Source organism: Theobroma cacao, chromosome 4 (assembly GCF_053813885.1).
Source record: "Theobroma cacao isolate CCN51 chromosome 4, ASM5381388v1, whole genome shotgun sequence".
Lineage (NCBI taxonomy): Eukaryota > Viridiplantae > Streptophyta > Magnoliopsida > Malvales > Malvaceae > Theobroma > Theobroma cacao.
The window spans coordinates 31,845,938-31,871,893 of record NC_142642.1 but is presented as its reverse complement, the minus strand read 5'-3'; the positions used below and the strand labels follow the sequence as shown (position 1 = coordinate 31,871,893).

General features: G+C 31.5%; 2 protein-coding genes across 3 annotated transcripts; one reads left to right on the top strand and one right to left on the bottom strand.

Annotated features, from left to right (window-relative positions):
* The first annotated feature begins 9,619 nt into the window (after positions 1-9,619).
* On the top strand, positions 9,620-10,481 carry LOC18602226 (non-specific lipid-transfer protein 1). Its single transcript, XM_007033482.3, has 2 exons — positions 9,620-10,120; positions 10,216-10,481. Exons 1-2 carry the CDS (start codon positions 9,762-9,764, stop codon positions 10,223-10,225), a joined length of 369 nt encoding a protein of 122 aa, XP_007033544.3. The 5' UTR covers positions 9,620-9,761; the 3' UTR covers positions 10,226-10,481.
* Positions 10,482-12,690: 2,209 nt separating this feature from the next.
* LOC18602225 (uncharacterized) lies at positions 12,691-16,511 on the bottom strand. Of its 2 annotated transcripts, none has more exons than XM_088805226.1 (8): positions 16,220-16,511; positions 14,742-15,356; positions 14,199-14,345; positions 14,006-14,122; positions 13,702-13,863; positions 13,355-13,582; positions 12,998-13,216; positions 12,691-12,903 (listed from the first exon to the last, which is right to left on the bottom strand). In XM_088805226.1, exons 1-8 carry the CDS (start codon positions 16,289-16,291, stop codon positions 12,730-12,732), a joined length of 1,734 nt encoding a protein of 577 aa, XP_088661352.1. In that variant the 5' UTR covers positions 16,292-16,511; the 3' UTR covers positions 12,691-12,729. The 2 variants fall into 2 exon arrangements, with proteins under 2 accessions (XP_088661352.1, XP_017974348.2); XM_018118859.2 differs by having other exon boundaries at positions 13,702-13,923; positions 16,220-16,508.
* Positions 16,512-25,956: the final 9,445 nt, after the last annotated feature.

Here is a 25,956-nt window from a genome sequence, read left to right as displayed (position 1 = left end):
CTGAATATCCCTCATAGGTGGTAAACCATCAGGTAAATCTTTTGGCATCACATCACTAAATTCCTCTAGTAATAGTTTGACTACTTATGGATGCTCTACTATTTTTTGATCCTCTTCAATTGACAACACCTGTTTCACAATCTAAGCATGTACCTTTTTTAACTATTTGAAAGCAACCTCTATCTCATTCCCTGAATGAGTAAGGGTAAAGAAAGTCTACCCCTCCACTTTAAAAGCTTTGGTTTTGACACTTCCTTTCATTGGCAATAAAGTAAACTTTATGCCATCCTTCTCCAATCTGTAGGTGTTTTCTCTTTCATTATGCTGTGTTGCAACATCAAATTGCTAAGGTTTACCAAATAACAAATGACAAGCATCCATATCCACAATATTAAAATATACCTCATCCTTGTATTTGCCAATGGAAAAAGATGCCTTACACCGTTCTGTTACATGAATCTTCTCTGCTGCCTTAATCCAACTAATAGTGTATGGATTGAGATGCTTTTCAGTTTTCAAAGCCAAACTCTCTACAGCATCTTTACCAATAATATTCTCACAACTTTCACTATCAATAATCACATCAAATAAATGGTTAATGATAATGCACTTGGATCAAAATAGCTGATTTTGCTAAGTATTATCTTCCTGTTTTGGAAACAACATAATTCTTCTCACCACATAGTTCTAGCCATTGTCATAATCCTCATACTCATCATCATACCCCTCTTTTGTATCTATCACTTTTTATTTTCCAGCTACCTTATCCTCATTGTATTGGTCATTACGTGCAGAACTATCATGAACTAATTTATTTTTATCGTTATATGCTCTATAATTTCCCTGTTGTAACTCTTGTGAGAATAATTAGATCGGTTCTTTTCCTGTAACATCAGTTCATCCTTTAAAGCAATATTTCGTGCTTTAGATAAATTTCACAATACCTGTACCCCTATCTTTTCTCTAATAACTGGCTTCAACCCTTCAAGATACCTAGCAACTTATTCCCCTTTGGTCTCCCTCAAGTCCTTCCTCTATTCTAATCTCATAAATTCAACAGTATACTCATGTTTAGTTTTTTGACCTTGATGGCATCTTTAGTACTTTTGAAAAAAAATTAGCTCAAAATCAATAAGAAGAAAATCCTTTTGTAATAGCTACTTTATCCTATACTAGGTTCTAACCAGTGCTTTCCCTTTATGGTTGCTTTTGGATTGTAACCTTTCCCACCATGCATAAGCTCCACCTTTCAATCTACAAGTGACAAATCTCATCCTTTTTCCTTCTGAATCTCCATTTATTTCAAAAAATTTGTCTATTTCTGCAATCCAATCTAGAAATTCTTCAATATTTAAACTCTCATTAAAGTAAGGAATATCCACCTTTAATTTGAAATCTCAATCACCATAATTATTCCTTCCATATCTAGCGTATCTCATAGGTTCTGCCAAATAATCATCTTCTTTGTCTAAATCTTCCATGTAGACCTATTGTCTACACCCGCTTGCAGGAACAGGTTTGTCGACAGGTTGTCCGTGAGCTACATCATCTCCGGTACGTGGCTTTTCATCATTTCAGTTTCTGTTGGCATTTACGCCTAAAGTATTAAATCGATTTGAAATTTTTTTAAAGCGTCATTCTAAACACTGAAATCTGAGATCCATTCGTTACTCCAAAGCTTTCAATGCCACCCCTTGATCTTGCACTGTAGGTCGCAAGGTTTCAATTCCATGATTTTCGATATGAGAATCGCCGCCTACCATAATTGGGTCACCTGTCATTAGATTGGGTGAGTTTTTCCCACTATAATACTAACTGACGCAACGAGTTTGTATGAAAATAAAAGCCAACACTTGACAAGCCTTTAAGTTTCAAATGCAGAAACTGACACTCAAAATTTGAGAGAAAATATAATATTATTCAATAATTCAAAAAAAATAAGTTGTCTGATAATTAATCATAAGGTTGCTATTTATAATAGTTTAATCCTACTTGATCTAAACTTATAATGCAAGTAAAGTAAATTAAAATAAGAAAGTATTCTACCTTAAACTTCCTTGGAGTACAGGAAAAGTAAATTCCTAAACCTATACTTACTCGTCGTCCAAATAAAATAAAATAAAATAAAATTTTAAATACTAAATACTAAATAAGAAAATTATTAAAAACTAAAATTATTTGTTATCAATCTACGTTAGACTGTATGCTGAGTTAGTTTGACCTATTAAGTCGTCACACATTTATTATCTTAATTTGGATGGCTTTCTAAATCTTGGTTGCAAATATATATATACACAAATATGGGCTTTAAATTTAAGATTTAAAGATAGCAAGACTTTCTTCCTGCCACTGGAAGTAAAAATTCGTTTTACATTGGTATATCTTGAATTAACTTCAAATAAAATTATAATCTAATCAAATCATTACTTTTTTATATTATTAGTTTTAATTTATTAGATAAAAAGTATCTATACGACTGACTTATAATTATATAAAAATTCTATTAATTTTAATAAAAAATATTTATATATATGTACATATATATGTGCATATATATAAATATAAATATAAATATATATATTTATATATATATATATATATACATATATATATATATATATATATATATATATGAAGAAGTACAAGAAAGGGAAAAATCAAACTTCGAACTTACTCCCTTAAAAAGGAGTAATTCACTTAAAAAAAATTTTTGACAAAATTTTTCATAAAAAATTTTAATGGAAATTCTTAAGTTTGTAATGCCTTCCATCAATAATAGTGTAATCATTACTAGCAAAACATTTCATTCATAATACTCAAAAAAAATTTGTTGGTAATAATTTTTTTATATTATTAAATTTTATAAAAAAATTAGTCAGTAATTCTCAATCGTAAAAGTTTAAATTTCGTCAAAAATTTCAACAAAAAAAATTCTATGAGTGACTTTTCTAATTTTTCATAATTTTAATGCTTTTCAAATTTTTTACATTTACTTTTAAAGTAATAACATAAAAATTAAAATACAATGAAATGTGATAAAAACAAAATAAATAAATTTCTAAATTTGATTGATTAAAAAGTTAATATCTTACAAAATGTTCATGAATTCTAATTTCAAGACACAACAACAAAGGCAGTTACAAAATAAAATGAAAATAATTAGAATATAAACTAAATTAAATTAACATATATAAATGTATATTCAAAACTAAATTAAACTAATTGATTAGTATTGCAAGAATTATAAAATTAAGTATGAGTACAAAGGTCAAACTTATTATATAGCCACGAATTACATTTTGAGTGTCTGGGAAAGAAAAAATGGAGGAAAAAACAGTAAAGAGTAAAAGAAAGAAGGAACTCAATCTATGTACATTGACAGAGCAACCAATTTTTTTTTACATATCCACATGCATGTAAGCAGTATGCTCCAAAGAAATCAAAAAGAATCATATTAGAAAGTCATATTATACGATTATATATTTCCCTATGACTGTTAATCAAAATTGCATCAACCATATGTTCCAGGTTATGCCATCAGCCAGCCGATGCAAAGTGCACCGGCAAAAAACTATTTATTACTGAACAAGGGTGAAGCTAGTCAATTTTTATTAGAGGAGTTAAAGGCTAAGAAAAATAAAAGTTAAAAATTTTTAAAACTAATATATTGAACTTAACCATTAATAATCAAAAGATTTATAATAGACAATAATTTTACATAACATGTAAATCAAAAGAAACAAAAAGAAAAAAACTTATAATAGTGCTCTAGAAAAGTTTTATTCGACGATGGCAATATCTTTTTTAATATAAATAACTAAATTTTTTATAAAAAACGTATTATCTATTTTGTTTTGAAGTCTTATCTTTCTCAATATAAATAATTAAAAAATTAATATAGTCAACATTCAATATTCTTATTTTATTATATTTAAGTTTATAATACTAAATATTAAACTATAATGCATAAAATATAAATAGTTAAATACGATATACAGAATTAATAATTTTTTCTTATACTCAAGATAATTTCTTTTCAATTAAATATAAAACATAAAACATATTAAAAACATATACTTAAGATAATTTTTTCTTATATAATTAGGATTAATAAAAAATATATTAGTGAAATTTTAAACAACAATCAATAATGCAACACTAGAACTTATATTTGAGAATTACATATACAATAAAAAATTAAAATTATTAAAAATAAAATTCACATAATAGAAAAAAAAATCATAACAAGTAAGAGATATAACTTATATAACAAAAGAAAAGAATATGGTTTATGATTTGTAGAAATTTAAAAAAGAAAATCTATAGAAAATTAAAATATATGTGCAAATAGAATATAATTGAAAAAAATAAATAAATAAAAATAATAAAAATATAAATAAAAACTTTACCTTTTTATTATAATTTCACAATACAAGGATAAAAAAGTAAAGAGGGAAAGATGGGTGGAGAAACTTAAAAAATTAAAAAAAAATTAAGAATTTGAGTAAAATTAAATGGAGCTTATAAGATTATTTTATTATTTTTTAATTATATTAATTATATTAATTATTTAATAAAATTTATTGTAAAAAATTATTTAAAAATATATAATATATAAAAATTTTCAAAATTTTGAGGAACCCATTACAAAGGGACGCTCCGCCCCTGCTACTAAAATGAGCACAAGCATATCGCTATTAGGGTAAGATAATAGGCAAAGGATATACGTAATTACTCTATTTGGTTCCTAAGAACTTATTATTATTATTATTTTATTTTTATTTTTTATATTATCACTGGACTTAGTTAATCTTGATTTTGAAATTATTAATCGGGCTCATAACCTTTCAATTTTTCAGCCGATTGGATCCTTATTTTGCCCATTTAATCTTACTTTTGAGTTTTAGCAATTTAGACCGTCTCTACACTGTAATTGGGCCTTCCCCATTTGTACCATTGTTTTTAAGATCAAACCAAGTCCCAACTTTGGGTTTTTGGAACATGAAGTTCTAGTGCTTGGAGCCCATTAGCACTAATAAATTATAAATTATTATAATATTAATATATAGAGTTTTTTAGAAAAAAAAAAAAAAGTGAAAGACACGATTGGGGGAGGACCTGCATTTAGTGGCGGAGCTAAAATTTTATCTTTAAGGGGGTGAAAATAAAAAATTCAATATTTGTAAAAATAAAATTATAATTTTTTTTAAAAATAAAAAATAAAATTAAAAAATTAAAAAAAAATTATTAAATTTTAAAAGTTTGAAAGGGACGAGGGCCCCTACTAGCCCCCTCCCTCCGCCTCTATCTGCATGGCTGCATTGGTAGTGATGGAGTAGGATTTCTTTGTAAGGTTAAAAATAATATTTTTAATATTTATAGGGATAAAATTATAAAAAAATTTAAAAAAAAAGAAGATAAAATTATAAAATTTAAAAAAACAAAAAAATTATAAAATTTGAAAACTTTTGGAGACGAGGACCCTTGTACCCCCTCCCTCTACCTTTGTGCATCCATCCCTTAGGGTAGAGCAATGCTGAACCAAAACAAGGAAAACCTTTTAGTTTCATCCCTTAGGGTAGAGCAATGCTGAACCAAAACATGGAAAACCTTTTAGTTTCTTCCTCACAACCCAAGTGACACGTTCCACGCTGAACCAAAAGAGGAAAAAGAGAGGAAAGCTAAAAATGTTTAGATGGAAAAAAATTAGGGACCCACATTTTTAATAAAAAATATATATTTATTAAATGATGGAAAACTCTTATATATATATATTAAGATCCATTATATAATGTGAGATAAGTAACATTTTATCCTACCCAATTGTACAATATTCTCATTGCATTAATTTTTTTACTAAGTCTCTGTATTCATATATTTTATTTAATTTAGTCTATGTATTCGAAATCAAAGCAATTTAGTCCATTGATTTTAAAAATTATTTCAATTTAATCCCTATCCTTAACGACATTCAATTTTATCATTAAAGGGATGATGTCAGTACTACTATGACACATTTTTTGTGACATGGTACTACAATGATGGTGTGGCAATGCCACATGGCACTGATGCGATGACATAGCGATGCCACGTGGTAATAATATGATGACATGGCAATGTTGATGTGGCACTGACATGCTGACGTGTTGATGTCACATGGTAATGTTAACGTGGCAGATCAAGATAAAAATTTTCAAAAAAAAAATTGTACCATGTCATAGGAATTAAATTGAACAAAAATCTATAATATGGGGATTAAATTGAATAAAATTGAAGTGTTTGGGAACTAAATTGAAAAAAAATTTGAAAAATATAAATATTTAAGCAGTTGATACATATACTTATTAATAAGCCAAATGTTTAAGTATAAAAGATTTATGATGTTAAGAAATATATATAGATATTTTCTTACTTGATCATTTCATTCTATAATAGATATATTAACAAGTTTGAATTCCCTTTTTATAAAAAATTATTATTTTATCTTGAAAATATACTTATAGAAAGACAATATCGTCATTTACATAAATCTTGAAAATTCTTAGAATTAGGGTTTTGTTTTCGTAGTTATAAAAGGCAATAACTACTCTTCTCCTTAGTGACCCCTTAATCTTTTTCACCGTTCTTTGTTTTTCTCATTAGAAGTTTAAGTCATTGATTAATTGTTATGAAATTAGGCCAATGATGACAGATTTGCATTTTTAGATGTTGATTTAAATTTACTTAAAGTTTTTTATAAAATGATTTTATTTAAGTTCAAAAATCACAATCAAATTATGCTAATTTTAAATTTAAATTATTAATTTAGATTTACAAAAACTTTATAAATACAAAATAAAATGGTACAAAATATTTAACTCTATCAACCATAAATACAGTCTTTAATCTAAAAAACTTCAGCCTAAAAAATTTAACTTGAAATATTAAAAAAAATAAAAACATAAAAAATAATACAAAAAATTGAAAGGGTGGAGTAGCTTAGATTCTGTGAGTATAATAAGAGGTTTGTCATATCCAAATTAAGCAAGTAAAAACAAAGAATTATTTTTATAATTATCGCTAGCTTCATATCTCCTTTTTTTATTTTTTTAAATAAAAAATAAAAAACAATGAGGCTTAGACATGCACAAACGTTACCATTAGAGAGCTGTTTGGTCTTTAGTTAAAAGAAATCGTAATTAGAATATAAAAACGTAAATCTGTCATTATTATCCTAATTTTGTAATAATTAATCGGTGAATTAAACTTCTAATAAGAAAAACAAAGAACAGAGAAGAAGACTAAGGGGTGGCCAAGAAAAACAGTAATCATCGCCTTTTATAATTGCGAAAACAAAACCCTAATTCTAAACGTTTTTAGGTTTTGTGTAAATGACAATGCTATCTTTTGATAAGTATATAAAATATTAATTTTTTTTAATAAAAAGAGAATTCAAACTTAATTTTGGAAAAATAGATAAATTAATATACCAATTATGAAATCAAATGATAAAGTAAGAAAATATTTATATATATATATTTTAAAACCATAAATCTTTTACACTTAAACATTTGGGTTATTAATAAGTCTATATATCATCTACTTAAAGATTTGTAATTTTCAATTTTTTTTTTCAATTTAGTCACTTCAATTTTGTTCAATTTAATCCATCTACTATAGATTTTTATTTAATTTAGTCCCTATAGAGTGGCACAATTTTTTGTTTTGGAAAATTTTTTTCTTGATTTGCCATGTCAGTATTGTCAAGTCATCATATTAGTGTTACTTGGCACCATCACGTCAGCACATTGTTGTCATGTCATTATGGCGGTGCCATGTCATCAAAATGTGTCATGTCAGCGTTAACGTTATTTTCTTTATCAGCAAAATTGGATGTCGTTAAGGAGAGAAACTAAATTGAAGTAATTTTCAAAATCAAGTAACTAAATTATTTCGATTTTAAGTATATGGATTGAATTGAACAAAATACATGAGTATAGGAATTTGGTGAGTATTTTGACCAATAAAAACAGTAAATTAAGAAAATCCCAGAAATTCAATGGGTTCATGTTTCCTAGTTTCACCTATCTTCACAGATTTAATTGAAGACGATGACAATGAAGATGGTACTTGCACTTTTTTATTTTTTTTGTTTTCTTGCTTTGAAGTGTATATAACTATTTAAGAAAATAAAAAGAAAAACTCCCTTAAAATGTAATGATAACTAAGACTAAAGTTTTAATGTGAAATAAATTTGAGCATAGATATGCTAAGAAACAAAAGTAGAACAATTTTCCATTTTATTTTTTATATTGACACATGTTGAATAAAAAATATTTAAATTATTATTTAATTAAATTATTATTTAATTAAATTATTTTATGATATTTTTATTTTTTTATTATTTGGAAGTAATTATAATTTTTTATATTTATAAATAATTGTTGATTAATGGTAATAAATAGTTAAAAGACCTAACAATGCATTTTGAAACAATAAATTTAGAGCCTATTAAATAGGGGTTTTTGTATTTTACTCAATATATAGCAAGTTAGTAACTACCATGAAGACGGTGGAATACCTTCGAAATCTAGGTTAGGATGAACTAGAGAGAGAAGATGGAAATTTAGAGAGGAAAAAGGAGAAAAAAAAAAAGAGTTTTTAGGACTTGTATGGCCCCTTAAAACTACCCCGTTTTGGAGCAAAGAAAGGACAAAATGGGTCAAACTTGCTCCCACGCAACGTAGGTCCTTAAAGCCTATTTTGTTTGCCTTCTAGCCCACAGATTGAGGTTAAAGCCCAATAGAGTGAGATATATTTTCCATATCATTTTATGTGACCCATCTAGTTTTTATTTATATTCATATTTTTAAATTATGAAATTGTTTAAGATATAGTAATCTAAAAATAATATAAGTGATAAAATTAAAAGTCTTATTTGAATAAATTGAACAAAAAGAAAAAATGGTGGTCATTTAGATAAAAACTTTCCTAATCGAGAATTCTTAAAAAAACATAGTAAATGACAATTTTTTTAAATTTTTTAAAGTAAAAATAACTATAACAACTTACCCCAAAAATGTTTTTAATCTTATATATATTTATGATTGTTATAATTTTAAATATCTGTAGTTTTTATCTGTAAAGAGACTCCCACCACTTGGACTTGATGAGCTCTAAAAATGACCCAAGGCTATACGAAACTTATGATAATATAGTTCAAACTAACAAGGTCCAAAAACAAAATATGTAGAATGAAAATGCAATTGGGTTTAAACACCAAACGATATGAGCCTTGCTCTTGATAATGCATAATAAAAATAAAATGAAATTGTAAATGATAAACGAAAATGAGATAGTTTAATTAAAGAAGTGGTGTGTACATATTTGTTATAATAATGGCAATAAACAGACAAAATATGACATGATGGTACGGTTACCATTTTACTTGACATGGTAGGAGTAATTTCTTTTGAAAATTTTTGATTCTGACGGGGTGATTGATAGGTATTTATTTGAATCCAGATCTGTTCCATCTTTGATAACAGCATTTAATTACTCAACCGTATCCATCAAAGCAATAAATTAAACCCAACTACCAATTACGTTTCTCAACGAAACTAGCCAAGCCACCCCAACTTTACTTTTACTTCCCTATATAAACACCAGCTTTGGGGTGGATAGAACTCAGGAGTAGCGTCCAAGGAGAAGAATAGAGGTTTCTAACCAACTACTTGAGCGAAAAAAAGAATTTGTTCAGAGTGTTGCTAAACAGAGTTATCATGGCTAGTTCTGGAGTCCTGAAGTTGGCTTCCCTGATGCTCGTTGTGTGCATGGTGGTGAGTGCAACCCTGCAGGCGAGAGCAGCTGTGACGTGCGGCGACGTGGTGAGGACCTTAACCCCGTGCATTTCCTACGTACAATATGGCGGACCACTGCCAGACAATTGCTGCAATGGGGTCAAGACGCTCTATGGTGAGGCGCAGACCTCAGCTGACCGCCAGAATGTCTGCAAGTGTATCAAATCAGCTGTCAATGGATTCTCGTACTCGAACTTCAACCTTGGTCTAGCAGCCGGCCTCCCTGGCAAATGTGGTCTCCATCTTCCTTACACCATCAGCCCCTCCACCGACTGCAACAAGTATATATGAACTCTAGTATAATGATCACTTTGCATCCTACAGCTTAATAACAAATCATGTAATAATTTCTGTATGTGATTGCTGTGTGTCGCAGGGTGCAGTGAGGTTGATGGATCAGCGAGTGCCGAGTAGGCTCAGGAGGATCAAGTAGGGAGAAATAAGCGGGCGGTTTGAGTCTACTAGAGACTCTCTCTAGGGGAGCTTTACTAGTATTATGTTTGTCACTTATGAGGTAAAGGGAAGCTATCTTGGTGTTGTTTTCAGCTTCCCAAAACCTGAAATTAAATCCTGTTTGCGTGTTCAAATGTAATCTTTATCTCTAATGATCTATTAAGTTTAGTCAGGTCTTTACTTTTAAAAGGATTGCATTTTCTGCAACTGTATCCTGGAAAATTCCATTATACCAACGATCAAATGACTACCAACTACGCATAATGGTAGCTTAATTTCCCCTTACCACGAAGGATCATTTCAAAACGAAACAATATTAGATATAGTTCCTTACCATAATCATTCAAAAATTCTAACAGCTATAAGCTTATCAGTAACTCTGCCGAAAACATTAGTTTTAATATCATACGTAGTACACAATATATACATGTTTCGCTTCAAATAAGAAAGAAGAAAAGCAGAGAAGATCTAATCCTCTACTTTGTTAGAAAAAGTTTAAGTCAGGCTTCTCGGTTCTTCCCAAGAGGCAGCCTCAGCTCGATCATGTGCAATCATACAACGTTAATGCATGTTCAATAAATTTAATTTTAATACTAAGGGGGAAAGAAAGGATAACCCTACATGGCCAAACATCATAAGCGTAGATCGGGGCGCATATTAAATTTTAAGCAGCATGCATGTTTGCTCGAAACCAAATTGACAGTGACAATGTACCACCGTCCATTTTAACATATAATAAAGACGTAGAAAATGTTGGTGTGGTGCGCTGTATTGTTGGCTAGTCTTTTGAGATGATTTTTTATCTAAACACACAGATTATATTGGATTTGATAATTTTCTGTTTGTTAGAATATTCAGCATAAGTAGAGAATAGAATAGAGAAGGGTGGCTATAACTTTCATTCAAAAATTTTCTCTTTATTTTCCAGCACATAACACTCCTATGTTTAGTTCACAAAAGTGACTAGGAAATTCAACTTTAACTACACACACTTAAACGCAAGTTTTACTTTCATTAATTCTTGTCACATTAACTAAACTACCTTCAATAAATATGATAGCACATTACTCAACATTTACGGTCGCCACCAATCATATTAAAGAGCATCCAATAGATAAAAACCCAACGATTGTTGTTAAAGGCAAATTCTGTTAATAGTAATTCCCTACTTCACCAGGTGGGCAACTAAAGTGAAAGAAAATTTGAAAGAAAATATGCCATTCAAACACATCAAGCCAAGTACAAGTCTTTAGTCCTTTAATAACAAAGTTCACTTTTGGTTTTTAATCTCTCAATTTTTTTCATTTAAATTCCAAATCTTTTTAAATAATTATAATTTAAGAAAGTTTGCTCATACAAAAACTACTTTTCACTTTTTAAAAATGCCATGTAGCTTCGAGTAACGTAAAGATTACAAGGATTATTGTTATGTTATCTTTGTTGGACGGTATTGCACCCAACATCAGAATCAATTATTGTAATTTCGTTTAAATAACAGTGTCTAGACTTTATTGAACACCATAAAATTAAAAGTTTAAATGCAATTTTAGATAGAAATCGAGGCATATTCAGATATTATACCAACTTACCTACATATACATTTAAAAATAAAAAATCAATAACTTACATGTTTAGTTGTTATTTTTTGTGCTTGATTTTAGGCTTTTAGCTTTTTGCCTCTTGAAACGCTCTTATAAAACAAAATAAAAGGTAAAAACGCCAAATCATAGTTCATTAAAACTAAGCAAATAAGCAATCTATATACAAATAAAAATTTTCATTTTGTTTAATAAAGTTAGATTTTTCATTTATAATCCTTTAAGAATGGATTTTACTATTGTATGTTAATGCACCCTTTTTTTTTTCTTTTACTTTCAAAATGAAAAGACAAGTAGCAAAAATAACCAAAGTATAAGGATGTGTTTGGCACAGTGCCATAGTGCCAATCAGTACCTAAGTATATATCTTGATTAGTTGAAATATTTCAAGCATTATTCTTGTAATTGGGTGAAGCCTAGAGACTTACAAAATTTAAAAAGCAAATAGTTAATTGACTAATTAGTGAGTTCTATTATACTATTAATTATCCAAGCAATAAGTTTAAATGAGTTAAAAAGGTTGAACTACAAAATTAATTTGTTAACATGACTAAGTAAACAAGTTGATGAAACTTTTAGGTGCAACAAGTTTATATATATTAGACACAAAAACCTCCACATCATAATCAAGTTGACACAATTATAGTACAAAACTAATTACGTACAATCAAAGCTTACCTAATTACATTTCATGCAGTGCAATTGAATGTTGATCACATGCATCATCAAGGATTTGATAGATATGCAGTGGTCGCATTAGCATGCAGTTGCCAACTTATAAAATATGCAGATGAAAACAATAAGAGAAGAAAAACATTTGATAAATATTTTCATCTGAACTATGATGAGTATGTCTCATCCATTACAAGCCCTTCTAGTCGAGTCACCAGATCATTTGTGGAACTGAAATACATTTTTAATTGTCTGTTTTCCACTTTTAAATCTTCTATCTCTTTCCTCAATTCCATATTTTGAACTTCCAATACCCGATTTCTCTTAATCAATTCATCTTCCTGAAGAACAAAGATCATATATCTATGTTATTTAAAGTAACTATCAAGAATGAAACAAATGAAAAGGTAAGTTAGAGAGAGGAGAAAAACTTACATTGCCGCTCATAAATTTCTCTGAGTTCTGGCACTGTGATGGTAGCTCTCCACACTCCTTGTGCAATTTGGAAACGCATGAGGGTGATGGAAAAGCCACAACCTCTGTTTGCACTTCTGGTATTGATGCTGTTGAATGCTTCAAATGGACCTCTTGTCCCTCTTGTTCTTGTGCATTACTGGTAGTAGTCACATCTGATTCTAGGTGAAGTCCAACGACCTTTAACAGTAAATAATTACTATCAAGCAATTGTTTTAAGTATTTCAGCAGAAGTACAACTAAGCAAAAAACTCACACCAATAAGGCAATTGCACTATTTGTAAACATAGAGTAGATAGAGAGGTGATGAAAACTCACATTGCCACTAACAGTCAATTTCTCTGAGTTCTGGCACTGTGATGATAGCTCGATAAACTCCTTGTGTAATTCGGAAGCACATGAAGTAGATGGAAATTCCATTTTCTCTATTTGCACTTCTGCTTTCTGTTGAGATGCCGTTGACTGCTTCAAATGGACCTCTTGTCCCTTTTGTACTTGTAACTTACTGGTATTAGTCACATCTGATTCTAGGTGAAGTCCAACAACCTTTAACAGTAAAGGACTATTAAGCATTGGTTTAAGTATTTCAGCACACCTACAACTAAGCAAGAAATGCATACCAATAACTCAACTGCAAACATAGAAAGAGAGAAGATAAAACTCACCTTGCCTCCAGTCAATTTCTCTGAGTTCTGGCACTGTGATGATAGCTCCACATGTTCCTTGTGTAATTCCAAAGGACATGACTTTGATGGAAAGCCCATAGTTTGCAGCTCCGGAAAAAACCGTGACAGTTTTGACTGCTTCATCAAACTGACCTTTTTTCCCTGTTGTACTTGTACTTTAGTGGAATGATGCACATCTGATTCTATTTGAAGTCCAACAACCTTTAACAGTAAAGAACGGATACTGAAAGCTCGATAATTGTTTAAGGATTTCAGCAGAAATACAATTAAGCAAGAAACTCACACTAATAACTGAACCACTATCTGAAGAGTTGTCTATACTGGAACTCTCGACCTCCAATAACTCATTGATAATATCAAATTCTAACTCCTCAGAAGTTGGTTGTAGCTGCCATGTTATCTAGTGTACAAATTTAAAATTAGCATCTGAAAGCTAGAAAACAATTAAAATAATTGATGATTAGTGATCTTTGCACCTGATGATCCTGCAATTCCCTAAATTTTGCAGTGAACCATTGTCTCTGATGAGACCTACTATTTTCCCATCGGCATGCACGGGGAAATGTCAAGTAGCTATCTATCAAGTCTGGTCGGGCCAGGTCAATGTGCTCATAAGACCATATCTATTCACAATAATAAAAAAGATCATGTAAATTAAGGATGACTTACACAAACGGAAACCCTACATGTTCGCACATGTAAAACCAGAGTCCCCAAAACCTTCCTAAAATGTCACATTGGCAATTTGAGTGTCCCTTAAATTGTACCGTGGACAATTTAAGATAACAGCCCAACGCCCGCCCACCCCCCCGCCCCCCACAACCCCCAACCCCCTGTTTTTTTCCTTTCCAGTCATTGAAGAAAGGAGGAAAGAGGTCATTAGAATTTTCTTCGCATAACAACAAGCTGTTATGGACATAACACATTTTCCAACCTTAACAGGCTTCTTAATGAATCAAGAATCTATGCAGAAACCACAGGTTTTTGACTCCTTGGACCCATAAATTATAGGAACTTACTTGAAGAAGTATAAGACAACCTCCGACATATTGCACATTTGACTCTTTTCTTTTGTTCAACCACATGAATATGTCCTCTAGAACAGCTGCACCCCATGCAAAGTGACCAATATCATCCAAATTTTTAAGAAAAGAAAGATAACGAGAATCCACTTTTCCATTTGCATTTGGAAAAAGCAGAGTGCCAAACATGAAGAGTATGAATGTCCGAACAAAGTCTTCATTAACTGCTTCTCCAAGTGAATCAAGTCTACTTTCAAGTGATGCAACTGTGATCTTTCTCTTCCACAAAGCAGCTCCATAATCACTTTCCAGATCAGAAAAAGCTTCATCCTCTCTAAGGAGTATAGGATCACCAATCACACATATTCCCAAAATTAAAGCAACATCCATCAGTGTAATTTTGAGGATACCAGGAAGCAGCATAAAACCACGTTCCTCAGAATGCCATCTCTCCATCAATTCTACTAGCAAATTCTTGCTCAGCATCTGATTTGGTATGAGAAGCAAATTGCCAAAACCCACTTTCTTTACTGCATTTCTTTGATCATCGGTGAGTTTCTCCACCCGCTTAACAAATGATGACAAGGAAAATCTTGTGCGAAAACTCCCAATCTGCACACATTTGCATAGCAAACCCTCAAAAATGCATCTTTTTAAATTAAATAGAGAAAAGGAAAAAAACATTATGGAAAGTCAAACATAAGAGCTTCATTAAATTTTAATTTCTTGTTCATGGGATGAACAATTCATCCTCTTATCTAAATCTCAGCACAAGGTTTTCTTAATTGGCGTATTAATAAGTTAAATACCACCAAAAAAAACATATAACATATTAAAGGAAAAAAGCAGCTTGACAGCATATTGACATAAGTTTTGCAAAGTTACTTTAATCGCTAAGTCAAACACTAAGTACTAACAATTCAAAACTGCTGCTTCAATGATATGTATGATTTTTTTTTCTTTTTTGAAAATTTTACATCTGAAGTATTTAAAAGAATGCCTTTGATGGGAGCTCCTAGCAGAAAACTTACAGTAAATGTCGAAAACAGTAATATTTGCAATTACTCAACAATAGAATTACAACAAGAATGTGATTAAGAAGCCTAAGTTTTTCGACAACAGCATAGTTAAGTTATGATAACTAAAGAAATTTGCGTTTGTTTGCTACAATATTAAATAAAATCTAAACAACAATTTATACTTCATAAGCTACAAACAGTTAAAGAATTATCTAAAAGAACGGGAAGATTAGTACCAAAAGAGTTGGTAACTGAATAGAAACACATCAAAAACGAAAATTTTCCCCAGAAAATTCAATTAAAATTCTACTTAACTCTTCATTTGGTTGGAAAAACAGAAACGTTACAAAATTACACAATTTAAAGTTCTCTCTGTTTTCAGCAATTTCCTCGGAAATTGGAACTGGAAGAGTATAAAAAAAAAAAGGGAAAATGTAGGATGGGAAATGAAAGTACCGAATTTGAATTGAGGGGTTCTTCTACCCCTAATCCTAATCCCATGGAAGATTTCCTCGTTGATCTCCTCATTGTACTTTTCTTCTTCTTCTTTTTTTCAGTTGAAGAAAACAAAAACAAGATTTTGAAAACCCTAAAGAAAATAGATATCAATTGTGAAGCTTGCCAGAGAAGCTTGTTTAAGATATCAACTGTGAAGAAAATGGGCGCGAAAGAGGATAATTTGGGGGCGCGTCATTCCACGCGTCCATTTATAGTCTCTCCCATGCTGTCGTTTAAGACCTTTAAAAGTTAGTTTGTTTTTCCCCCAAAGAAAAAACGAGAGGAAAGAAAAGCTTTTCAAATCCATCCGCGCGGCAAAAATGAGAAAAGAAAGCCAGAGAAATTCAGCAAAAGAAATCTTTCGTCTTGGATGCTAAGTTTGGTTTTGAAGGAATGTCGTTTCCCTGGGTATGGATTATGAAACGATACAAGTAACTAAAGAGTTTGAATGCTCTTCTGGATGAATTTATTAAGAGGCCATTAGGTGTTAATATACAAGTTTCATTGTCAATACAAAAGGAAAAATAATCTATGCAGTAAAGAAGAATTCCTTAGATCAAGCTAATGTTATGACCAAGCCTATAATTAAGAAAAATTACAATTAAAATCACTAAGTCAACTAGAATAGTCAAGTCAACCAAATCATATCAATTGCAATGGTCTTTATCACATCAATCATGGCAAATTAGAATCATTAACTAAGATAGCTTTCATTACTAAAATCACTAATTGAGATAGCTTTCATTACTCCCCCTCAAGTTGGAGCATGCAAATTTGCAATGCCCAACTTGATCAATAAGTCATGGAATCGATTCCGTCCAAGAGCCTTGGTGAAAATATTTGCCAATTGAAACTGTAATGAAATTGACCGTGGAACAAGAGTTTTAAACTGGATATGCTACCTAATAAAATGATAATCTATTTCAATATGTTTAGTATGCTCATGAAAGATCGGATTTGCTGCAATATGGATTGTCACCTGATTATCACAAAACAGTGGAATCGGTGTTAGATGTGAGACATGTAGATTTGCCAATAGCTTGAGAAGCCACACAATCTCACTTATTGTAGTAGCCATGGCCCTATACTCTACTTTTGCAGAGGAATGAGAGACAACTTACTGTTTCTTAGACCGTCATGAGATAGGAGATAAACCAAGGAAAATGATGTGTCCAGTAGTTGACTTACGTGTTGTTGGGCAACCTACCCAATTTGCATCACAATAAGCTCGAAGGGTTAACTGACTATGAGTGGGGAGAAATAAACCTTGACTTGGAGACCCTTTCAAGTATCTAAGAACACGCAAAACTGCATTTAAATGAGGCTAACGCGGACAATGCATAAACTGACTTAAGATGTGAACAGCAAAACTGATATCGGGTCATGTAATTGTTCGATATAACAATCAGCCAATCATCTTTTTGTACTGCCTTAGGTCCAAACAAAAAGGGCCTGTATCAAGATCTAGCTTGATTTGTTGGTCCATGGGTGTTGATGCAGGTTTGCAACCAGTGAGTCCACTAACTACCAAAATATCAAGCCCATATTTTCGTTGGCTTAAGACAATACTAGAAAGAGATCGTGCAACCTCAATTCCCAAAAAATATTTTAGTTTGTCCAAATCTTTTATGCAAAACTCACGATCCAAGTGAGCTTTTAGTTGAGCAATCTTGAGTGTGTCAATTCCTGTTACTATAACATCACCAACATAGATTAATATCACAACAAATGATTTCTTGGCCGAATATGTAAACAAAAAATGATAGGCATGAGATTGGACCAAATCCATAGCCAGTAAGGAATTAGTGAATTTTTTGTACCAATTTCGCGATGCTTGTCAAAGCCCATAGAAAGATTTCTTAAGACAACAAACTCACTGCTCCCCGATTTTGGAAAAGCCTTGAGGTATTTTCATATAGACTTTTTCCTCTAAATCACCATGTAAGAAGGCATTGTTAACATCTAATTTGTGCAATTTCCATTTATGTACCGTAGCGACTGCCAAAAGACAGCGTACCTTGACTAATTTCACAACTGGAGCAAAGGTTTCTTGAAAATCCACCCCTTCAATCTGAGTATATCCCTTGGCCACTGGCTATGCTTTATAACGTTTTACTGTTCCATCTAGATTGTATTTGGTTTTATACACCCATTTGGACTCAATGGCTTGCTTTCTTGGAGGTAGAGATGTCAATGTCCAAGTATTGCTTGCTTCTAATGTTGTTATCTCCTTGGCCATAGCATCACGTTAGTGTTGCGATTTAACTACCTGAGAAAATGACTTTGGCTCATCTGAGCAAAGATGGCCATTAGAAATATATTGTGAGCTTTAGAAAATTTGAAATAAGAAATATTGTGAGATAAAGGATATACCATTGAGTTAGTTGTAGGAGGTGAAGGGTGTGAAGCAAGAGCAAGTGAGGGGGGCAATGTATAATCATAACCAGAAAGTTTCTTTGAAACTTGTCGTTGTCGTTTGGTAGAAATAATATTGCGTTGCTCATCATGTGTTGAAGGGAAATTAGCTTCTTGAATATCTATCCTTGGTTCAAGCATAAGAGAATCAAGGGCATTAGGAATTTGGTTGACCTTATATTCTTTAGGGCTCAAAATGGGACTCCAAACTAGGATTGAAGGCTTGTGTCTCAAAGATGAATCATGTGAAGTCCTTGTCCTTAAGTTTGGGCTATTGACTTTACGACCCATTAGTGTTTCTATATCATCATGTTGGGCCAACCTAGCTTGTTGTGGACTAGTAGGTGAGCTTTCAGTATGTTTTTGCTGTGTTATATTTTCTAGATTCGAGTGTCTTAGTGGTTCATCAAATGAACAAAGCGAAGTGATCTATGTATGAGATGTCTGTTTAGCAATCAAATTATTTACCTTTTCATCGGTCTTGCCAAAAGGAAATATTTCTTTCCAAAATTGCACATCTCGTGAAACATAAATCCTTTTGCTTTCAAGATTATATATGTGATATCCTTTATGTCCCGAAGGATAACCAACAAAGATACCTGGTTTACTACGAGAGGCAAATTTATCACGTGATTTATTGTTGACATACTTGTAACAGAGACACCGAAAAGGATCTAAAATGATCATAAGTCGAAGGCTTGCCAAGCAGTTTCTCATATGGAGTCTTGTTCTCTATGACTGAGAGCGGCATGCGATTGATCAGATATACTATAGTAAGTAAACATTCTCCTTAAAAAGTGATGGGAAGATTAGCTTGAAATCGAAGTGCACGAGCCACTTTCAAAAGATGGTGATGTTTGTGTTCCACCACACCATTTTGTTGAGGTGTGTTTGTGCAACTAGTTTGTCTTTCCATACCATTTTCAAAGTAATGGTCCACCAAATCCTCATGCTTAAATTCCATCCCATTGTCTGTTTGCAGTATCTTTACTTGTGTATTGAACTGTGTCTTGACCCATTAAAAAAATAAAGTAAGAGATTTCTAGTTTCTAATTTATGCTTCATGAGAAATACCCATGTTGCCTTGCTGTAGTCATCAACAATCATAAGAAAATAGTGTGATCCTTAATAAGATGTGGTGTGATAAGGACCCTGTAGAAGGAGAAAAATTATCAGCCAATTACATGCCGTCATGTGGATTTAATGATGTCATAACCATGTAATTAATTATAAAGTAATTAATTTATTGGTTAGATTATCTTAAAGACGTATAGTTGAACCAATTCTCCTATTGGTATATATTTATCCCTTGAGATAATTTGAAAATAATATTTAAATTGGACCAATAAAAAATTAGTTATTGGTCATCCAATTTATCTCTAAATAAATCAAGATAATTTAGAGATAATATTCATATTTTTGACCAATCAAAAATTAGTTGTTGGTCATCCAATTTATCTCTAAATAAATCAAGATAATTTAGAGATAATATTCATATTTTTTACCAATCAAAATTTAATTATTGGTCATTTAATTTATCTTTAATAATTATATTAATTTAGAGATAAAAGTCAAATTGGATTATTTTATTTATCTCTAAATAAATTGAGATAATTTAGAAATAATACCTAACTTCGGCCAATCAAAATTCAAGGACTCAAGGTTCGGCCAATCAAAAAAACTTTTAATAAGTCATCATGATTTATCTCTAAATAAATTAAAATAATTTAGAGATAATTCAAAGAGATTACATTCTCATCAAAGTCTCCCACCAAACATTATAAATAGGGGGCTCCCCCAAGCCATTTTGATTCATTCAGAGGCATTCGAAGATTCGGAGCATTTGAAGATTGGGAGTATTTCAGAGATCAAGAAGAATAGAAGATTTCTGAAGTGAAGATCAAGCAACAACGAAGTTCGTGATCAAAGCGGCAACGAAGTTCGTGATCAAGATATCAAGCGAGGTTCGTGATCAAGATATTGTGTTCGTGATCAAGATTAAGTCATGAAGACCCTTGAAGCAAAGATCAAGTGTTCGTGATCAAGACTAAGTTGTGAAGACCCTTGACGCGAAGATCAAATACGTTCATGATCAAGACTAAGTCGTGAAGACCCTTGAAGCGAAGATCAAGTGTTCGTGATCAAGACTAAGTCATGAAGACCCTTAATGAGAAGATCAAGTACGTTCGTGATCAAGACTAAGTCGTGAAGACCCTTGAAGCGAAGATCAAGTGTTCGTGATCAAGACTAAGTCGTGAAGACCCTTGACGCCAAGATCAAGCACCTTCGTGATCAAGACTAAGTCCAAGTTCGTGACTCTTGAAGATGAATTGAAGAAATTAATCAGAGAAATTTTCAGAGATCATCACTCACTTCATCAAATACTTGTATTTGTCTCACAATTTTTAAGTCAAGAAATTTCGACGAGAAATTTATGTATACAAACCCCAAATGTTGCAGTGAATTAAATCAAAAGCATGCTGACTTTTATTCTTATTATTCGAAAAAGATAATCTGGTTTGTCTTGCCCTACAACATGCATCACAAAGAAAATTGTCTTTTCTAATGCAATTAATAGATAAATTCAAAACCACTGAGAAAAGATCCAAAGGAATGTGCCCTAATCGATGATGCCACAGAATCATAATATCTTTGTCAGTAACCTTGCTTTTAGCCAAAAATGCCTTACCCACCCTCATTGGCTCCAAGTGGTACAATCCGTTCCGCATTCTACCCACTCCAATCGACTTCCTAGAGTGTAAGTCTTGTATTGCACAAAATCCATATCCAAAAATGAAAAGACAGTTTAAGTCACAAGTTATTTTGCTCACAGATAGTAAATTAAAACAAAATTCAGGTACACCCAGAACCCATTCCAAGGTTAAGTTATGCCCAAGATTCACTTGACCCAAAACATGAACTGGTACAGTGTCACCATTCGAAATTTGAATAGGTGGAATATCAAGATTTTCAACCATGCCAGATAAACTGTTGATTTGATGGGCAATATAATCTATGGCCCTAGTATCAATTACCCACGAATTATCTTTCTTACTAGAAGAATTACCAGAAAAGTTCGCATTGGAGGCCAAGTTGACTACTAGACCATTGCTATTGTCGGATTGTCGGTCCAAAAGGTCTATCAGTTGCTAGATAGGAGCTTGTGTTAGCCCAGGAACAGGTGAGGAAGACTCTTAAGGTGTGCTTGTCTCTGACCCAGCCAACAAAGCATGGGCTTTCATGCCAGTTGACGTTGCCGAAGTTCTTAGCCCTTTATCACTGAGTAAATGTGCTTAGTCTCCTCCAGCTTTCAATTTCCTTTGCCAGTCTATTGGGTAACCAACAATCTCATAACAATTATCACTGGTGTGGCTAATCTTGTCACAGTGTGAGCAACGAGAACGAGAACCTTCACCACTGTGTCGATCTTGCTGTTCATTGCGTTGATCAACTTGTTGATCCCCAACCTTCAATCCACTACCACATCTTGCACTACCGGTGGCTTGATTTCTTACCATTAACGTTGTTCCTTCGGGCACCATGGCTCGTGATGTAGCCACCGCTAACTGTTTTTCTTCTTGTGCTGCGATTGCATAGACTCGTCCAATGGTGGGCAAGGGTTCCATGCTAAGAACTTGTGACCCAACGGTTGTGTAATTATCATCCAACCCCATCAAGAAGTTGAATACTTTCTCTTCCTCATGCATCTCCTGCATTTACCTTGTCACACCACAAGTGCACTTTCCACAAGAACAAACAAGCAAAGGTCAAAAGGTTTGAACTTCATTCTATAGTGATTTCAATTTTCTATAGTAGGAAGAAACTGGAACTTTCTCTTGATATAAGAGTGCAATGGCTCGCTTAAGTTCATAAACTCTAGGAGTAATGCCTTGAGTGAACAGGTCTTTAAGATCTGCCCATAACTCACTTGCATTTTCTGCTTGTACTGCTCCACACTGCAATTCTTTGCAAAGAGCATTAATTAGCCAGGATAATACTATTGCATTACTTTATACCCAATCTTGAAACTCTGGTGAATTGACTTCCGATTTTGAAATCATTCCTTCCACGAATTCTGCTTTATTTTTAGATTGGAGTGCGTTGAAAAAACTGCGCCTCTAAGTAAAATAGTTGTCTCCTATTTTGCTTAAAGGATGGATGAAAAATATTAACCTAGGATGATCAGAGGAATGTAGATAATAGGGTGACTTAGTATCGACCAAGGTGCTATTCGACATACTCACACCTATGGTAAGTACCAAGCTCACGTTGCCCTTATCTACTCCTCTTTCACCCTTATCAGCCATAAAAAAAATTTTAACTTAGGTTGTCTACAACTTGCTCTGATACCATGAAGAGTTTGAATACTCTTTTGGATGATTTTATTAAGAAGCCATTAGGTGTTTATATACAAGTTTCATTGTCAATACAAAAGGAAAAATAATTTATGCAATACATAGGGATTCCCTAGATCAAGCTAACATTATATGACCAAGCCTATAATTAAGGAAAATTACAACTAGAATCACTAAGTCAATTAGAATAGCCAAGTCAACCAAATCATATCAATTGAAATGGTCTTCATCATATCAATCACGGCAAATTAGAATCATTAATTGAAATAGCCTTCATTACTAGGATCACTAATTGAGATAGCATTGAGATAGCCTTCATTAGTAACAGAGAGATTGATACTCCATTGCTACTTCATGTACAACATCTTTCCAATACCTTGCAACTTGCCCATATATAAAGAAATCTAATTTTATTTTTATTGTTTTTAGTTTACGTGAAATTTTTTCAGCAAAAAATTGAGAAGTCAAGTATGCAGGTATAGAGTTAAGTCCACTCACCTGGTTGACTCAGTTGCTAGCATTCCAATGGCATAACCATTTCAAATTAGGGAGAGGTTTAGCTACAGAAAGGTAGGTAGGTAAGTTGATGATGATTAGGCTCAAGAAAAGAAAGATATTCAAATAGAGTAATTTGATAAATCGAATTGGGAAAACATGGTTAGTAGCAGCGATGGTTATTTTTGGTGCCATAATAGAGGAGACATGGATTTTAATGAAAATGAGCATTTCTCTACTTAGGTTTCAGAGTTTTTTCTCATCTTACTCTTCACTAGTGACAATAACACAAGAAATGGAACAATTGGGACCAATAAAAATTGTAAGCACTTTCCTTTAACAAAATTGAAAATACAATATTTATGCATATTTCACCAAACAATTTATAAAAAAATGGTAAAAGTTAATTACTCAAATTATAGGATTAAATCTTTGCTCAATTTATCATGTTCATATCAAACCTATCACTTAATTTAAATCAAGATTAAATCTTTAAAAAAATTAAAATATGATACATTTTAACAGAGTGTGGTACATGCTACGTTTAATACGTGAAGGTTTGTAATCAACTAAAGACATGGAATATTTGACTAGATGTCCAACCACGTGGTTGATTATTTAGGTAAAACAAATATATAATATTTTAAAAAAATTAAACAAATATATTTAATTAAATTTGTATATTTTTATTTTAAGTTGAATAAATTTTATAATTAATGATGGATTAATTGTTATTAATCAAAATGTTACTCTACTATTGTACATCATATATGGCTGACATAACATGTTGATGTAACATGATGAAATTGATAAGTGATCTTTTCACCCTATAAGTATAAACATTGTAAGTGATATTTTGACTTATATTAAGTTAATCATTAATAATAGAGGTATATTTAATTTAAAATAAAAATATAAAAATTTCATTGAATGTAATAAAAAATAAAAAAAATATTTTTTAAATAATTTAAAAACCTTTTAAAACATTGTGTCTAAAAAATTCGCATAAAATACGTCATGAGACAAGCACGTTAAATAACCCAAAAAAAAAGTTATTAAGAGATATGCATATGGCAAAAAAATCTGACTTTTTTCTCAAAATTATGCAAAACACCAAGGAGATTTAATCTCGTCAGTTACTAACAAAAGAAAGCAAGTCTCATCTAATGTCATTGAAAGGATAGTGAATTTGGATTTTTTTTTTTTTTATAAAAGGAATAGCAACACTTGCCCACATTAGTTTTTTAACCCAACTGTGATTGATTCCCTTTTCAAATCCAAAAGAACTTGAATTCTTGAAACCCGAAAAAGAAATTGAATTTTTTTTTTTTTAATAAAATTTGATGAATGGGTTCAATGAATTTACGTTTAATTCACGTAAATGGAGTGTAAAATTGCATCAAATGGCCTTAATAATCGAGAACTAGAGAGAAAAAGCACGGCAGACTCGAAATAGGTCGAAATTGCTCCACTCGAGTTTGACCCGATCCGACGCGGCTAGAGGTTGAAAAAGATGGCTAATCACATGGCTAGCAAGGCCCACACGCAAGGGAGGCGGTTTGGGCACCTATGGCCCACTCAAACCAATATGTTGGGCTGGTTTTCGACAATTTAAGTTCACTCTTCAATTCTACCTATTTGTGCTATTTGTCTAATTTTTGTGCATGTTTAATATTTGTGTATTTATTATATGCATTTAATTTATTATGTTGAATATGTTGGTAGGATATTTTTGAAATGCATGTGACAGAAAAATAATTTTCATATTTTTTAGTTTAATGGTAACATATACTTTCCCTAAATATTTCTAAATTTTAAATGCAACAAATTTATTTGGTGACATAAATAGAGTTATATAATAACTGAATATCTTATAAGATTATGTCACATATGTATGTATGATTTTGGAGTATGATGCCTTGTGCTCATTAAGTTAATAATTAAATAGATAAATCACATTATAAAGTTTGTATAGGTAATATAAAGCACTATCCCATTATGGGAGAAGTATCATTATGTTAGTTAATTTGTAGTGAGTAAAGTGACTAATTAACTAATGTTGTGAAGTTATCGTTCACATATATTTTAAGGATGTCTTTGGTTTTGGTATGCATTCATTCACTTAAAGGTGGTGTTTGCATATAAAAATTAAAAGGTAGCACATAACAGTATGTGTGGGAATTGCTAACTCTAATAAATTTATTCACTTAATTGCGGTAAGTTACAAAAATTGTATTATATTTCATGCTCGCTTTTATAGTAAAGAATTTCTATTATGTCAAGCATTTAGCTTAAAAGTGTTCACATAATGATGTGTCGATGCTCTTCAGTTATACTCATTTAAGATTTTGTAGTATTTAAATTACTTTATTTATTTGAATTAAATTACATTATTTAAATTTTCAATCATATTTTCTATTAATAACAATA

What these genes read in the sequence shown, in the direction of transcription:
- LOC18602225 (XM_018118859.2), bottom strand. Translation starts at nt 16,291, where the DNA reads ATGAGGAGATCAACGAGGAAATCTTCCATGGGATTAGGATTAGGGGTA. An exon ending in GGGAATTGCAGGATCATCAG is followed by an intron (nt 14,123 to 14,198) that starts GTGCAAAGATCA and finishes TTTGTACACTAG; the next exon opens with ATAACATGGCAGCTACAACC. An exon ending in AGAAATTTATGAGCGGCAAT is followed by an intron (nt 12,904 to 12,997) that starts GTAAGTTTTTCT and finishes TTTGTTCTTCAG; the next exon opens with GAAGATGAATTGATTAAGAG.
- LOC18602226 (XM_007033482.3), top strand. Translation starts at nt 9,762, where the DNA reads ATGGCTAGTTCTGGAGTCCTGAAGTTGGCTTCCCTGATGCTCGTTGTG.